This window comes from Mus caroli, chromosome 4, assembly GCF_900094665.2.
Source record: "Mus caroli chromosome 4, CAROLI_EIJ_v1.1, whole genome shotgun sequence".
Classification (NCBI taxonomy): Eukaryota; Metazoa; Chordata; class Mammalia; order Rodentia; family Muridae; genus Mus; species Mus caroli.
Window position 1 is genome coordinate 7,567,659 of NC_034573.1, and position 17,097 is coordinate 7,584,755.

Below are 17,097 nucleotides of genomic sequence, written 5' to 3' on the forward strand. Positions count from 1 at the left end.
CCCCCCCCCCCCCCCCCCTATTTAAAAGAGAAGTGTTTGTGAAGTCAGAGCCTTGTGACTAACTCCAGTAGCCCCATCAGGTTGGACTGAGGCAGAAGGATGGCCATGAATTAGAAGTTAACCTGGGCTACACATTGAGTTTTAGGCCAACCTGAGACGCTGACTCAACATACAAAAGAGGAGTTCTTAGATTTGGTATTGAGGGGACAAAAATAAATAAATAAATAAACAAATAAATAAATGAATACATTCAGTGTTTAGTAGTAACTACTTACATACTGTAATTTATAATTTGTAATTTTTCTCTGGTGATACTAACTTATACCATACAATAAATCTAAGTCCTTACATTCCCCGGATACACTAATTCACACAGACTGGTACTCTATAAGTAGAGTGACACCGTAGAGAAAAAGGATTTGGTAGTTGGCTCAGAAATGAGAAACAGAATTAGTCATGATTAAGTAAAAACAAGAAAACCTGTCTCCAGTCATTTCTTGAGGGACTGCTGAATATCTAGAGCTTTCACATGACACCACAGAAAAGAGTTGGTGCTCACATTGTAATAATTATTTCATTTCTGCAAAAGCTGTGCTTCTGTAATCACAGCTGTCCAGGTGCTTCCTTCTACAGCCTTGTGGTTTTGGGGAAGGGACGAGTGCTTTACCCCTACCTGACACCTGTCACTTGGCTTCCACAGGTATCTTCACAGCCATCACTTCCTGGAGTTGGTCACCTTGCTTCTGTCGATTCCAATAACAAGTGCCCATCAGGGTGTACTGCAAGCCACGAAGGATGTTTTAAAGTTTCTTGCACAGTCACAAAAGGGCCTTCTCTTTTTTATGTCAGAATATGAAGCGACAAACTTGTTGATCCGAGCTCTGTGCCACCTTTATGATCAAGACGAAGAGGAAGGCCTTCAGTCTGATGGGGTTGATGATGCCTTTGCCTTGTGGCTGCAGGACTCAACTCAGACTCTGCAGTGCATCACAGAGCTGTTCAGCCATTTCCAGCGGTGTGCAGCCAGTGAAGAAACAGACCATTCGGATCTCCTGGGCACCCTCCACAATCTTTACTTGATTACTTTTAACCCTGTGGGAAGATCAGCTGTTGGCCATGTTTTCAGCCTTGACAAAAACCTTCAAAGTCTCATTACTCTAATGGAGTACTATTCCAAAGAAGCCCTAGGGTAAGTTTCTATTTACTTTTAAAAATCTCAGTTACATCAGGAATCTAGGTCACTCATAGGCTAGTTTCTTTACCAAAGAAGTGTCTTTGGCACAGGCGCATGTAATGTATGAATGTATGTATGAATGTGTATCTTAAGATCTACCTACCTATCTATATACTCACATATATCTATATATGTTTTGTCATAACTTGCTAGGTAAGAGCTAGAATAACAGGAGTCTCTGTGTTGTGTCTGGTGAGCAGCGCAGTGCACTTTCTCCAGCTTCTTTCAGTTTCTCCTGGTATTGAGAAAGGTTATAAGTACAGAATCCCTCTGTCTTGTGGAGAAGGAAATGTTAAAGCCCAGAAGTATATACTCTAAGGGTACTGCCCACACTGTCTTACTGTCTGCTCTTCCAGCTTCACGGTGCTCTGATTTTGGGTGCTTTGGCTGAGTGGGGGGAGTTGGGGGAGATAATGATATTGAAGAGCTGCCCAGTAGGGCAGAGGATTTTAGCATGAGAGAAGAGAGACCTGCTCGCTTCCTTGCTTATGTCATGGGAAAGCAGACAAGACGGGCACGTTCAGGGTTGCATGGCCTTATGATCATGCAGAATAGTAACACACAGGGAACCAGTTGCCTTCACAATGGGGTGACTCCTTGTCATGAAAGGTGACCTACAGTGGCTTCTGCCTAGCTGTAGTGTCTTAGTGATTTTGTGGTGAAAGACAAGTGAGGGCGGCAGATGATCTCATCCGATTGTAGATGAGGTCTTAAAGGAGGAGGTCAGAGAGACATATGTCCTAATGTCATGGTTAATGAGATATGGTTGTGAACATTTCCTTGTTCGTTTGTTCTTGTTCATTTTACTTCCCACTGTAATATATATGAATTTGTTTTTATATCAGTAGTCTCTCCTTATCAAAAATACTTTATCAAAAAGACCTTATCTCAAGGGAAAAAACTAGACATGGGAGAAATACATCTGAGCCTGGCATGGTAGTGCATGCCTGTAATCCCAGTCCTTGGAAGGCTGAGGCAGGAGGATTGTGAATTTGAAGTCATCCTTAAATCCTTTGATACATAGTAAGACTGTGTGCACTGAGCACTTAGCTCTTTTTCTTGTCTTTATTGTGTAAACAATGCAACATCTACTCACACAGTATTTAGATCATATTAAGTATCCCAAGTCGTGTGGAGTTGACTGAAAGTAGATGGGAAGATGTGCACATGCCATTTAAGGTACTGATGACCTCATGGACTTGGGTATCTGTAGGGGTCCTGGAACCAGTATTCCACAGCTACTGAGGGATGACTGTTACTGATACTCTCTTCAGGTGAATCCAAAGTGAAATGTAAGCTGGGCGTGGTGGCACACGCCTTTAATCCCAGCACTGATTAGTGCTGGGATTAAAGGCAGAGGCAGGCGGATTTTTGAGTTTGAGGCCAGCCTGGTCTACAGATTGAGTTCCAGGACAGCTAGGACTATACAGAGAAACCCTGTCTCGAAAAACAAACAAACAAACAAAAAGAAAGAAAGAAAAAAAAAAGAAAGTGAAGTGTAAAATCTCATTCTATTTTCAAGAAGTTAGGTGATGTTGCTAATGTTGGTTTGTACATTTCCTCAATTTCCTCAATTTCTTTAAAACAACATACGAAAAATGTTTAAAATTATTCCTGAAAAATTACTTTCATACTCCACATTTAAAAACCTTATTTTATTTCAGCGATTCCAAGTCTAAGAAGTCAGTAGCTTATAATTATGCATGCATACTTATTTTGGTGGTGGTTCAGTCTTCCAGTGATGTCCAGATGTTAGAACAGCACGCAGCATCTCTCTTGAAGCTTTGCAAAGCAGATGAAAATAATGCTAAATTGCAAGGTATGGTATCTGGAGTTATTTTTTAACATTTGTGATACATGAGGAGAAAAGGCTGAATTCTTATGACTGTTGCTTCAGTATATTTGTGTGTATGTTTATGTGTGGGTGGTTTGCATACATAGGTCTTGAAGATAGAAGATATCAGATGCTTTTCTTGACTGCTGCCCACTTTATTTTTTTGAGACAAGGGCTCTCACTGAACCTGCAGTTTGCCATTTTTAGCTAGATTGGCTAGCTAGCAAGCCTCTGAGATATATCTGTCTGCTCCACCAGTGCTGCTGTTAGAGGTGTGTGACGTGTGTTTACAGCATGCCTAGCTTTTGTGTGAGTGATAGGGAGCTGAACTGAGAGCCTCATGCACCTTGCCCACTGAGCCATCTCTCCAAAGCATTTTCATTTTCTTGAGTTGCCTTTTAGGAAAAGAGTTTATAAAACTTAAGGTTTCATAAAGTGTTTTAGAATATAAATGAAAAGGTTTGAAAGTGCCTTCCTTTTCTTGAAAAGTCCTGAAAAATAGCAGTCTAGCTAATCAGGGTAGATAGGCAGTGAATATGGTCAGGAGAACCTACAAGTAGTTTTTGGGTTGTTTTTGCTTTTGAGTGTTTTGCTACACTTAGATATTTGCACTATTCTGAGTTAACTTAAAAGACTGCTGGTTAGCACATTGTACTACTTGTAAAAATAGTTAATCTTAAGATGACAGTTAGGAAATTGACGGAATCAGATTAGTGATTCAGCTCAATGACGAGCGCGCATGGCGACCAGGTTTTATATAACCCAGAATCTCATACACAAAAACAAAAGTAAAATTTCTCTTTTTTTTTTAAGATTTATTTTATTTATTTTATGTAAGTAAGTACACTGTAGCTGTCTTTAGACACACCAAAAGAGGGCGTCCGATCTCATTACAGATAGTTGTGAGTCACCATGTGGTTGCTGGGACTTGAACTCAGAACCTCCAGAAGAGCAGTCAGTGCTCTTAACCACTGAGCCATCTCTCCAGCCCCATACATTTTCTTGTTAAAGGAAGAAAGGCTACTCAATAAAATGTCTCTGCATAGTTTGATTCTACTAGAAATATATATATGTACATAAAAATTTTTTTTTTTTGGTCAGGGGTTGCAGCCAGCAGTAAAGATAGGTAAATAAATGCTGTATTATATTAGTTTATAATCATATTTGTGAATTGTTTTAATGTTTTCATTGACTTGCAATAAATTTATTTTAATTAGGCAGATTGGATAAGCTTTAAACATTTAAAGAAAATAAGATAAGTAATAGTCATGAGTATTTTTAAATCAGCACAGTAGGCCCGATTTTCATTTTGAAGTACATGTCAAGAACACCCCTGTGTTCCTACCAGTTATGGGGTTGAGACAGGAAGATCGAGCTTGAGGCCGACTTGGGGATATAGCATGAGGCCTATCTTTACAAAACAAAAAGAGTTAGTTGTCAGAGATTATCTTTTTGTAAAATCTAGATGATTGAAATGATTGTAGATGTGATATTTTCTTTTGGGGGAAAAGTTTTGTAATAAATACTTCCATTTAAAAATATAGATTATTCTTTTTGTTTTTAAGAACTTGGCAAATGGCTTGAACCTCTGAAAAACCTCAGATTTGAAATTAACTGCATCCCAAATCTAATTGAATATGTGAAACAGGTAAGTAAAAGTTAGAAGGGCTTCGATTGTTGTGAAAGTGATGGCACATGGAGATGATACTGAAGTTATCCTCTTGATAGTGGAGAAACCACGACCTTGATTGATCTGTGTGACTATAGTATTTGATGCATGGATGAAGGTAGTCATGTACATGAACACACATGCATGCGATACTCTGTTTAAATAACCTGCTACTCTATGTTTGGATGTCTCTTCTGCCATGTGGAGTCCAGGGATGGCACTCAAGTCTTCAAGCATTTTGGAAAGTACTTTTGGAAAGCTATCTCCTAGGTCCTACAAACACCTTTGAAATTAAATGCTACTAGTATTCTAATTTTAGTTAATGAAATAGTGTAACTCAGAATATTTAGGTGAAAATGGATGTAGCCAATTCCAGATAATTCTAGTGTGGACCAGTGTTCTTTGTTGTTAATTTTAGATAGTGACAACTGTAGTTGAAATTAAAAGTTGAAATCTGTAAAAATATATAATTTGTAAAAGTAGTATTCAAAAATTCATATGTATTTGATAATGAAAAAAATTATTCATCATTAATCTTGCAGGTTGCTCTTTCTCCCCTTTTTTTCTTACTTCATCCAGTGGGGCTGAAGGCACATAATGAACACGTCTACATCAGTGTAGACTGAATTCTCTGCTACTCCTATGTTTAGCAGATGACCACTGTGTTTTTTTCATATTTGAGAGAGGAAGTCACCTTGGTTTTGCCGCTGTAATATATTATTAAAGTAATTTATATATTTTGACCAATTCTTTCCTCTTTTGAAGTCAAAAGAAAGTATTGTTTAGTACTATCTGCTTTAGCTCTTTTTGTCTTAGTGATTCCCTTGTCTTTTTCATTCTGTGTCTCTTAAGAATATTTTTGTTTGTTTGTTTGCTTGCTTGCTTTTCCTTTTTCTTTTATAGAAAGGTCTCACTGCCCTTGCTGGCCTGTAACTCACTATGTAGACCAGGCTGGCTTGTAACTCACTATGTAGACCAAGCTAGCCTGGAACTCACTATGTAGACCAGGCTAGTCTGGAACTCACCAAGATTGGTCTGCCTCTGCCTCGTGAATGCTGAGATTAAAGGCAGCCTGTGCTACATGAGATCCTGTCTCAAAACAGAAAGAGGGTAAAGAGAAGAAAAGGCCTTGAATTATTGTCTATAACTAAACATTTTAAACTGATGATGGTGGTGAATGCTTGTAATCTCAGCACTGTTGCCTGAGGCGAAGGGTTGCAAGTGAGAAGCAAGCAGAGACTGCATCAGAAAACATTGCCTCAAAACCAGAACCCTGCCATGGCCAGGGAGGAAGCTCTGTTGGCAGAGTGCTTGCCCAGAATGCACAAAGCCCTGACTTTCGTTCCTGCAACACACGAGCCGGGGTATGGTGGTCTGTAGGAATCACTGGTACAGGGTTATATTGTCAGCTGGATGGTGAGTTTGAGGCCAGTCTGGGTTACATGGGATCCTATCTCAAAAAACCAAACAACAAAAACGAAGTTTTGATTTCCTCATAAACCTTGTATTTATTTCTATTTGGATTTTTGGTTTGAGGTAGGATTCAGTTGGAAAACTTAGGCTGGTCTTTACCTCCTGAGTGCTAAGACCAGTCACGTACTACCATGTCCTTTCAAGTCATTACCCCATAAATTTTATCCTATCAGTAAATCCTATCCTAAGATACACTAAATACAGTTGAACCAATATTGAAACTTGACGATTTCTTCTTGTCTCAGTGATTTGTAGAACTGTAAGAAAAAAGTTAAGGCAAAAGGATAATGCAGAACAGAAGCCGTGAGGGAGAGCAGGCTTGCTTTGTTGGTTTGCTTGCTTTTAAAGCTTATATCCTGAGACTTAGAAGTTGGAATATTTTAAATCATCAAAAAATTTCAAGTTATAAATTTATTAATAATGTTAGTCTGTGAAAGCTATGAAATGTAAACAAAACTATTTGGTATTTGGAAACATAATCAGATTTTTTGTTTTTTGAGACAGGGTTTCTCTGCATAGCCCTGGCTGTCCTGGAACTCACTTTGTAGACCAGGCTGGCCTCGAACTCAGAAATCTGCCTGCCTCTGCCTCCCGAGTGCTGGGACTAAAGGCATAATCAGATTTTAAATACAAAAACAGTTTCATTTCTTGTACTCTGTCTTTTTGGTGTCTGCATTTTAAAAAATAAATGCTATTTAGTCTATGAATGTTTGAAGGTTTCCTCTAAGCCTTGAAAGAACTTTAGTAACCATGGGGCCTTTTAAATATAGTCTGGCACAGTGGTGCAAATCTGTAATTCTAGCCCTTTATGAGGCATAGGAGGTGGAATTAAAGTTAGAGGCTAATCTGGGTATCTTAGTGAGACCTCTGCTCAAAACAAAAACAAAACAAAGACCCCAGAACCCAAGAGCTCACTTGTCAGTTTAACCATTGCTTCATTTTTGAGAGAAATAATATAAAATGGGTCTATAGAAAAGAGTTATTTTAAATTCTTAATACAAAGAATCATAGGCTTTTATTTACTGCTTTGTTTTAGTACTTTAAATACACAAATATGCTATGTTTGATTTTTTATTTTGTTTTTTGTTTTTTGTTTTGTTTTTTTTTTCAAGACAGGGTTTCTCTGTGTAGCCCTGGCTGTCCTAGAACTCACTTGCTGGAGAGATGGGTTAGCATTAAAAACACTGGTTGCTCTTTTGAGGATTCAGGTTCCATTCCCTGTCCCTACATGGCAGCTCACTGTAACTCTAGTTCCAGAGCGGGTGCGACATTCTTATGCACACATACATGCAGACAAAACACCAGTGCATATAAGATAAAATTAATAAATCATTAAAAACTTAAAAAAGAATTTTACAAGAAAAAGTGAAATGTACCTAAGGTGAACTAATTTACCTAAGTTTCTTTAGTAGTGTGGTTTTTCTTATTTGTTGTCTCTTTTGTTTGTGTGTTCTTTGAGACTGGACATGGTATAGGTCTAACCCTGGCTGTCTTGGAATTCATTGTGTAACCCATGGCTGGCCTTAAACTCACCACTGTGCTTCTTGCTTCAGCCTCCTAAGTGCTGTCTTTGCTGGTCTACAGTAGCACACCCAGCTTTGTCATGCTTAAAACATGCTAAAGAGTGAACAGTGTGCAGCCCAAGCCTTTGTGCTGAGGATTAAAGCTAGAGCCTTGTGCATTCACATGCACACTCTACCACGAGAAGCTCAGAGTCTTCACTAACTTAAGCTTGTTTGCTTTTATTTTATTTTTTAAAGAATATTGATAACTTGATGACTGCAGAAGGAGTTGGCCTTACCACTGCCTTACGTGTTCTCTGTAATGTGGCATGTCCACCACCTCCCGTAGAAGGTAATATAATTAATATACTTTGAAAACTTCCGTACTTAAGCCTGATTAAATTCATTAAATATTGAAAATATTCTTGATTGATTGATTGATAGCATGTAAGTAATTCGTTTTTTCTTATTCCTTCCTTATCCCATATAAAGGTCAGCAGAAAGACCTGAAATGGAACCTTGCTGTTATTCAGCTTTTTTCTGCTGAAGGAATGGACACCTTTATTCGGGTTCTGCAAAAATTGAACAGTATTTTGACGCAACCTTGGCGGCTCCATGTGAACATGGGGACTACCCTGCACAGAGTTACTACCATTTCAGTGGCTCGCTGCACGCTCACTCTTCTTAAAACTATGCTGACAGAGCTCCTGCGAGGCGGCTCCTTTGAGTTTAAGGACATGCGTGTTCCTTCAGCACTTGTTACTTTACACATGCTCCTGTGCTCTATCCCTCTCTCAGGTCGTTTGGATAGTGATGAGCAGAAAATTCAGAACGATATCATAGATATCTTATTGACTTTTACACAAGGAGTTAATGAGAAGCTCACAATCTCTGAAGAGACTCTGGCCAATAATACTTGGTCTTTAATGTTAAAGGAAGTTCTCTCTTCCATCTTGAAGGTTCCAGAAGGCTTCTTCTCAGGACTCATACTCCTTTCAGAGCTGCTGCCTCTTCCCTTGCCCATGCAGACCACGCAGGTACCACTTCATATCACATGCATCTTGTAATGACTGCAGTAGCTCCTTAGTAATGCCAGGGATGCTGGTCAAACCTAAGCAAGCCTTCGTCCTCCTCCCCAAAGACAGAGTAACTGAGTTGAGGGTGAGATGAACCTGAAGCGAGTTGGAAGTGTGGGGTAATGTTTTAAATGCCTTTTGTGAAGTGAGTTTTATCATGTTGTTATGTATACTTGTACTTACGTTTTCCTGTTACTGCAAATCTTTTTTCCTCCCCTTATCATGTTTTTAGAATTTGCAAATTAGATTGCTTCATCAATGGACTCTGCTCAACTGACTGCCAACCTGAGAACAATACTTTTTTTAGACCTGTTGGATTCAAACAATTGTTTACTTGTAATAGTGTAATAGTGAATTCTGTTTTAAGCATGCAGTAAAGGTGTGCTTTTTATGACAGTTTTTCCTGAACAGTTTTGCGACTATAATAAATATTAAAAAATCTATGTACACACACATTATACTTTTTTAACAGGTTATTGAGCCACATGATATATCAGTGGCACTCAACACCCGAAAATTGTGGAGCATGCACCTTCATGTTCAAGCAAAGTTGCTCCAAGAAATAGTTCGTTCTTTCTCTGGCACAACCTGCCAGCCCATTCAACATATGTTACGGCGTATTTGTGTTCAATTGTGTGACCTTGCCTCTCCAACTGCTCTTCTGATCATGAGAACTGTGTTGGATTTGATTGTAGAAGACTTGCAAAGGTATTTTCATTCCACCTTAAGAAGTTTTCCTCAAGTTACTCTTGACACAGATAACCTCTTTTACATAGTTTGGAAACTAGGGTTTAGTAAGCCCAGATAACATGTGGATGTATAAATACACACACACACACACACACACACACACACACACACACACACACTATAATATATGAAAATTATTTTTTTAGAATGCTTTATCTTCTCATTTCATATGTGAGTCATGTTGAAGGTCTTGATTGGGGTTTTTATTTCACACACACACACACACTATAATATATGAAAATTATTTTTTAGAATGCTTTATCTTCTCATTTCATATGTGAGTCATGTTGAAGGTCTTGATTGGGGTTTTTATTTCATGATGGCATAGTGCTTGCTTGTGTGCATGTATGGTCAGGACTTTATATATATAGTTGCTTTTTTCTTTCCTTCTGTGTGGATTCTGGGCTTGAACTCAGGTCACTAGGGTTGTTCTGTCTGAGTGCCTTTATCTCCTGAGTCGCCTTCTTGCCCCAGTTTTGCAGTTTTTAAAAGGTGAAGTATAAACAACTATTCTGACTTGAAGTATATTATTGAAATCCTGAAATTATAAAATTTTACAGTGACTATAAGCTTCTGGAAAAAATCATTATATCAAAGGAATGAGGCATATGTTTTATACAAAATTTGTGTGAATCGATATATAGAAAACATGAAATTGTGTTTAGAGTCAAGAACCTTGTTTACTGAACATGTTGATTTTATTTCAGCACTTCAGAAGATAAAGAAAAACAGTATACTAGCCAAACCACCAGGTTGCTCGCTCTTCTCGATGCGCTGGCTTCACACAAAGCTTGTAAATTAGCTATTTTGCATCTAATTAATGGAACTATTAAAGGCGATGAAAGATATGCAGAGATCTTCCAGGATCTCTTAGCTTTGGTGCGCTCTCCTGGGGACAGTGTTACTCGCCAGCAGTGCGTGGAGTATGTCACATCCATTTTGCAGTCTCTCTGTGACCAGGTATTCATTGCTTTTATTGTCATCGTTTGTGTTGGTGTAACTCCTGTCTAGTAATTGTGAGAGTAAACAATGCAGCTTGCTCATGGTGTATTACTTTTGGGTTATTTAGGGAGTTTGGTAAGTAGAAGACAAGCAAATTAAGTTCGTGCATGGTAGTTTTATTTGGCTTAACCTTTGGGTCTCTGAGGAGATTTTCCTTGTGTAGTATTATTGCCAACCTGGGTAATAGCTTTTATGCAAAAGTTTCAGTACTTTTTATGGGTGATTAATATTTACTGTGTTACTTTTTTCCTAAGTACATCATTTAGTTTTATAACTTTGACTTTGGTCGAGTTAATATGTTGGTCTCTTGTAAGGATGACTTCTTTGTATGGTTAGTCTTTTGTATCCCCGACTAGCCTCAAACTTGCTAGGTAGCCATGGCTGACCTTTAATTCCTGATATTAATTCTCCCAAGTCCTAGGATTGCAGTGTGTGCCTCAAGGCCAACTTTGTGAGGACGGCTTGAAGCAGCAGGATTCACTGCAGTGTAGTGTATTCCAAGTGATGCTTGCAGCTGCTTTCCATGCTGTTGACTTGTTTATACGGTCATGAGACAGGGGTTCTCTTTCCATTGTTTGGAATCTTTAAAGAACATTTCCATGTAGTAACACATTTTTAACTAGTCAGAAGGCTCATGCCAGCTAGTCATCAGATGTGATTTTTTTTCCCAGAGAGAATATTTTCACTCAGAGCCTGTGTTGGCTGATGAAAGTGCAGTTTGGTTACATTGAAGACTCAGGGGCACTTTTGCATGTGGCTTGTTTTCAGAAGTGGTAGATGATAACTGTGGCCCTGGTTGAAAGTTTAAGGCTTCTGTGATTGGTGCACATTAAGTAACTCTCTGAGTCCCAGGACTGTTGACCCCTTGCTGCCCTTTTCACTCCCTTCTGATGCAAATCTGTGTCTACATGCCCCTGAAAGCCCAGGTGACTTCTGTAAATGAGTACTGAACGCTGCTGTATGTGTAGTTAGCTCCACTTGCTTAACACTAGAAAACTTGAGGGTTTTTTTTTTTTTTTTTTAAGATTTATTTATTATATATGAGTACACTGTAGCGGTCTTCAGACACACCAGAAGAGGGCATCAGATCTTATTGCAGATGGTTGTGAGCCACCATGTGGTTGCTGGGATTTGAACTCAGGACCTCTGGAAGAGCAGTCAGTGCTCTTAACCGCTGAGCCATCTCTCCAGCCTGAAAACTTGAGTTTTAAAAGTTAAAAATTAGAGGGAGACATTTAACTGGAGATTGTACCTAAAGTTTGTTTGCTCTGTCCATGCCTTTTAATGAAGTTTTAAATTCTGATGTTGATAAATTTAAGATTTTAGCCAAAAAAATTTATTTCTAGAAGCCTCTATAATCTAAAAAGGAGTGTGAATCAGTTAATAGTAGACTGACTGATTTAAAGTATTTTACAAAAAAAAACAAAAAAAAACAAAAAAAAACCATTTTAAAATTGAAAGTCTGTCCTGGTCAGTTCATTATAAAGGTCATTCTTTTTCTTTTACTGTAAAGTACAAATATATCAGTGAATTTCATAAACACATACAATGTGTTTTGATCAATTCCACCCACCAGTTCACCCCAGTCCTAACTCGCCATTATTATCTTGTAATCTTGTGTGTTCCTCTCCCCACCCCCAACCTACTGAGTCCATTTAGTGCTCCCAGCATATACATGAGTGTAGGGCCATCTCACACTTCAGGGGCTACATCCCTGAAGGAAACTGACTGTCCCAGCAGATGACAACATGTTCACATATACTATGTTTTACTCAGCCCTCCTCTGCTCCTCTCCTGCCACACTCCTGTCTGGATTCATACCCTTTGCCTGCGTGAGTCTTTGTTCTATCTTCACATCTCATGTAGTATTAATAGTATACTCCCTCGTCCTCTTCCTGAAACCCCTTTCCCCTTACACAGCCCCCTTTTAGTTTCATGATCTATACCACATTCACACCTATTTTGATGACGTGAAAATGAGAAGCCAAATCCACACGAGAGAGAACAGTGGTGGCATGTGTCTTTCTGAGTCCGAGTCACCAAAAGTGGCTGATGATATCTTATATGTATGGATGTTGTTAGGCTAGGGTGACTCTTCCGTCCTTGTCAAAGGCAATGCTAAACTCTTCTTTTATGTAAATGGAAAATAAATTTTAAAAGATTCTTTAAAGGTAAAAAATAGTGTGAAGTAAAGGACTGTGTCTAATTCCTTAGATATACATTCTTACAGTAATTTATTATAAAAGAGTATATGTTCTTTATCTGTTTGAATCTATTTTGGGGATGGAATCATAACAATAATTTAAAAATTTTTATTTACTTGTATGATTCTTTTGTCTGAATGCATTTTCTAGGCTAACCCAGGCTATAGAACAAGGCCCTTTCTCAACAAACAACCCAAAACAACAATAACCAAAAAATCTACAACTAATATATCTATTAGAATGTCTTTTAGGAAAATTAAAAATGCATGCCTGTACAGGTCCGAAGAGGGCATCAGATCTGCTGGGACTTGAGCTTCGTGTGGTTGTGACCCACCATGTGAATGCCAGTGCTTGTAACTGCTGAGCCCCCAACAACATTTTAATGAGATTGTTACTAAGTATTAATTGGTGTGTGTCAGAAACAGTGGATGGTGATACTCATTTGGAAATGTTTCTCCCTGCCCCCCAGGACATTGCACTCATTTTGCCAAGCCCTTCTGAAGGTCCTGGCTCTGAGCTTGAACAGCTCTCTAACTCCCTACCAAGTAAAGAGCTGATGACTGCAATCTGCGACTGTCTACTGGCGACTCTAGCCAACTCTGAAAGCAGTTACAACTGTCTGCTGACATGTGTTCGCACAATGATGTTTCTTGCAGAGCATGATTATGGATTGTTTCACCTGAAAAGGTAGGCTTTGGAGAATTTAATATACTATGCCCCACCCCTCATTTAGTTAATCCGTACTAATATGGAAGGTTCGAAGTATGGCCTCTTTCACAGGGAAAATTTTGTTTGTGGCTGAGTCTCATTGGCAGATAGTAGTGGATTTTACAGTCTCTTCTGTCTGAGTTCTACTTTCTGAGACTTATGAGTGGCACTGTTATAAGTCTGCATAAGGATTTCTGGGTGCACTTGAAAATTTATTTCGGGCTGGGCATGGTGGCGCACACCTTTAATCCCAGCACTTGGGAGGCAGAGGCAGGTGGATTTCTGAGTTGAAGACCAGCCTGGTCTACAAAGTGAGTTCCAGGACAGCCAGGGCTATACAGAGAAACCCTGTCTCGAAAAACCAAAAAAGAAAAGAAAAGAAAAGAAAACTTATTTCTTTTGTCTAGGTATCTCAGAGTGGGATTACCCGGCCATGCGATAGGTGACTGTTTAAGGAATCTAAAGCTGCCAAGGTGTTTTCCAAAGTGTATCTCCTATTTGCTCCATCACCATTGCGTTAGAGTCCCAGTGACTACTTAGGTTCATCAGGGTTGTTTTGTCTGTCTTATTGACATGGCGCCTTCCTGTGTTGCTCAGGTTGGCCTCAGACGCGTGGGCTTCAGCCCTGCAAGCTCAGTCTCCAGAGTAGTCAGATGAGAGACATGAGAGACATGCCACCATGTCCTGGGTTTGCCAGGGCTTTTTTTTTTTTTTTTTAATAGATATATTAGTTGTAGATTTTTTGGTTATTGTTGTTTTGGGTTGTTTGTTGAGAAAGGGCCTTGTTCTATAGCCTGGGGTAGCCTGGAACATGTGATCCTCAGCCTCTGGAATGCTAAGATTATAGCCGTGAACCAAATGCTCAGTACAGACTCCAGGCTTTCTTAGATCAATTACAAACCTAAATCATTTACTTCAGCTTTTTTTTTTTCTTTCTTTGAAGTCTCTAGAAATTGGGCTGGTAGTTTTGAGCCTCTTATTTTTTTATTATTACCTTTTTCTTTAGGTCTGATTTTGTTCCTATTTGTCATGACTTTCTGACTGTGATAAAAAATTCTCAAGAGCAGGAGGCTGGCCTTTCTTCCCTTTATGTTGCTTTATGTGCATGCATGTCTTATCCAATGGCATCTCACAGACTGACCTGTTTGGTAAATGGGATAACACTGCTTGTTTAGTATTAACATCATACTTATTCCATTTGTCTGGTTAGGTTGTAGCTTAAAAGACAGCTGAATATTGAAATGGTTTTCCCTTGAAATTTTGTTGAAACTAAAAACCATGTAAGTGTATAGACTAATTATGATCAGGATTTTCGATACACACCAAGGGGGTTTGTTATGCAAAAGTCTTTTTGTATTGGGGTTGGCTGAGTCTGGTTTTCTGTAGTTACTGCAGATAAGGTGTTGCTGGAAGATCATCTGTGCATGTCCAGCACCACTCCCCACCATGCCTGTCTGCAGTAGTTAACACATGCGTTGTGAATAGCCCACAGAGCCTGCCGTCTGGTTCCTAAGCAGTTGCACCTCTGTTTAGGCCTTTGTTTTTCTTTGTTATTCTTTGTAATTCTTAAGTTAGCTTTCCCAGGTTAGTCTCTGAGCTAGTGCTTACCCTTCTTTGTTAGGGAAACCTTCACATCATGAAAAGAAATTTAGATAGGAAACTAGTAAGTTGCTTGTGATAGGTTTTGAAAATTTATTTTCTGAAGGAAGTTTTTTAGTAAATGCCAGGCATGGAGATACATATCTATAATCATAGCAACTGGAAAACTGAGGCAGGAGGATTGTGAATTTGAGATTAGCCTGCCCTGCATAGTGAGTACGTGCCCCTCTCCCACCCCCCCAAAAAAGAAAAAGGAAAAAAATAATGTAATTGAAGATTAAAATGAAGTGATTTTTTAAAGGCTAAATTTGTGAACAGAGACACCTAAATATATCTTTATGTTTTTTTAAATGGTAAAATAAATTTTCTGAACTTAGTTGTTTCTCATACTACTCTTATATACTCAACATTTTGATGTATTATCTCTTTTTTGTTGTTGTTGTTTTGTTTTGTCTTAGATCCTTTTGAGACAGTACCTCATTTTGAAGCCCTGGTTGGCCTAGCATGGTAGTTCTCAACCTGTAGGTCTCCACTCTGCTGAGTGTTGAGCAGCACTTTCACAGATGTCACATATCAGTTATTCTACATTACAATTTTTATCAGTAGCAAAATTACAGTTATAAAGTAGCAACGAAATAATTTAATGGTTGGAGGTCACCATAGGATAAAGAACTGTATTAGAAAGCTGAGAAGCAGTGGCTGAGAGCTTTCCTCATTTCTGCCCTCTGAGAACTGGGAGTACAGGTGTGCAACACTATGCCTGGCGTATTTTCATTACAGTTCTTAATGTGTCTGCTGTTGCCTTTGATTTCAGCTCTTTAAGGAAGAACAGTAGTGCTCTGCATAGTTTGCTGAAGCGAGTGGTCAGCACATTCAGTAAGGACACTGGCGAGCTTGCATCGGCGTCTCTGGACTTCATGAGACAGATCCTCAATGCTGATGCTATGGTTAGTGTGCATTTATCATTTTTATTTGATTTCTTTAAAGCGTTATGGATTACTTCAATTAAAAACGTATCTTGGAACTTAGAGCGATACCTTTTTTTTATCTCCCTGTAAAGTGGAATGCCGTCCAAAAGACAGAATAGCTGTTTTTTGTTCATGCTTGTTCAAATATGATTAAGACCCTTCTGTAGTGGTCCATACTCCACAAGCCATTAATAAGCCATTCTTAAGAAATACTTGGGGACCCTGTGTGGTGGTGTACTCCTTTAAACCCAGCACTTGGAAGGCAGAGGTAGGTGGATCTTATAGTCTGAGGCTAGCCTGGTCTATAGAGAGAGTTCCAGTACAGCCAGAGCTACCCAGAGAAACCATGTCTTGAAAAACCGACCAACCAACCAAACTCAAAAAAAGAGGGAGAGAGTAAAGACTTGAGGTTAAATAAGTTTGACAGTGTTGTCTCTGTCCCCAAACTTTATTATACACATTATTAGAAACTGAGTTCTTGCATATTTTTATTGCAGAATAATCCAGCCTTTCATAAAAAAGATTGTGCCGTGTGTGTGCCAGTATATACTTTTCAACAGTATATACTGTTTAAGAAATTCATCTTATGGTGGCTGGAGAGCTGACTCAGTGGTTAAGAGCATTGGCTGCTCTTCCAGAAGACCCAGGTTCAGTTCCTAGCACCCACATGTCAGGTCCCCATTGTCTGTAACTTCAGCTCCAGGGATCTGATACCATCACACAGGCATACATGGAGGCAAAACACCACTGCACATAAAATAAAAATAAATCATTTAAAACAAAACAAATCCAGCTGATAGTTTACAGTAGTCTAGAGAAGCTTGTAAAGGATCTTTTTACTGCAGGGTTACAGAATAACAGCTTCTGTGAGAAACTGTATGTGATTTGTAAGATTTTTTTTTTTTTTTTTTTTTTTTTACCTTTCCTTTTTGATATTTTTCTCCAGTTATGTTGTAAGAGTTTTCCTCATCTTGGAGGAGCAAGCTTCTGATCCTAGCACTCACACAGAAAGGAGGAATGACATGAGTTCAGGGCTAGCCTAGTCTGTTTACATAGTGAGTTCCAGGCTAGCCAGGGT

General features: G+C 38.9%; 1 protein-coding gene and 1 pseudogene across 1 annotated transcript in view; one reads left to right on the forward strand and one right to left on the reverse strand.

The window, feature by feature from the left end:
* Virma (vir like m6A methyltransferase associated) overlaps positions 1-17,097 on the forward strand; it is a 65,148-nt gene that overhangs the window by 33,859 nt on the left and 14,192 nt on the right. Inside the window, exons 9-17 of the mRNA XM_021159733.2 lie at positions 701-1,189; positions 2,899-3,053; positions 4,634-4,716; positions 7,971-8,064; positions 8,205-8,749; positions 9,261-9,496; positions 10,246-10,498; positions 13,214-13,431; positions 15,866-15,998. Coding sequence (XP_021015392.1) covers positions 701-1,189; positions 2,899-3,053; positions 4,634-4,716; positions 7,971-8,064; positions 8,205-8,749; positions 9,261-9,496; positions 10,246-10,498; positions 13,214-13,431; positions 15,866-15,998 — 2,206 coding nt within the window. The remainder of the gene's footprint in view (positions 1-700; positions 1,190-2,898; positions 3,054-4,633; positions 4,717-7,970; positions 8,065-8,204; positions 8,750-9,260; positions 9,497-10,245; positions 10,499-13,213; positions 13,432-15,865; positions 15,999-17,097) is intronic.
* Positions 12,581-12,682, reverse strand: LOC115031044 (annotated as a pseudogene).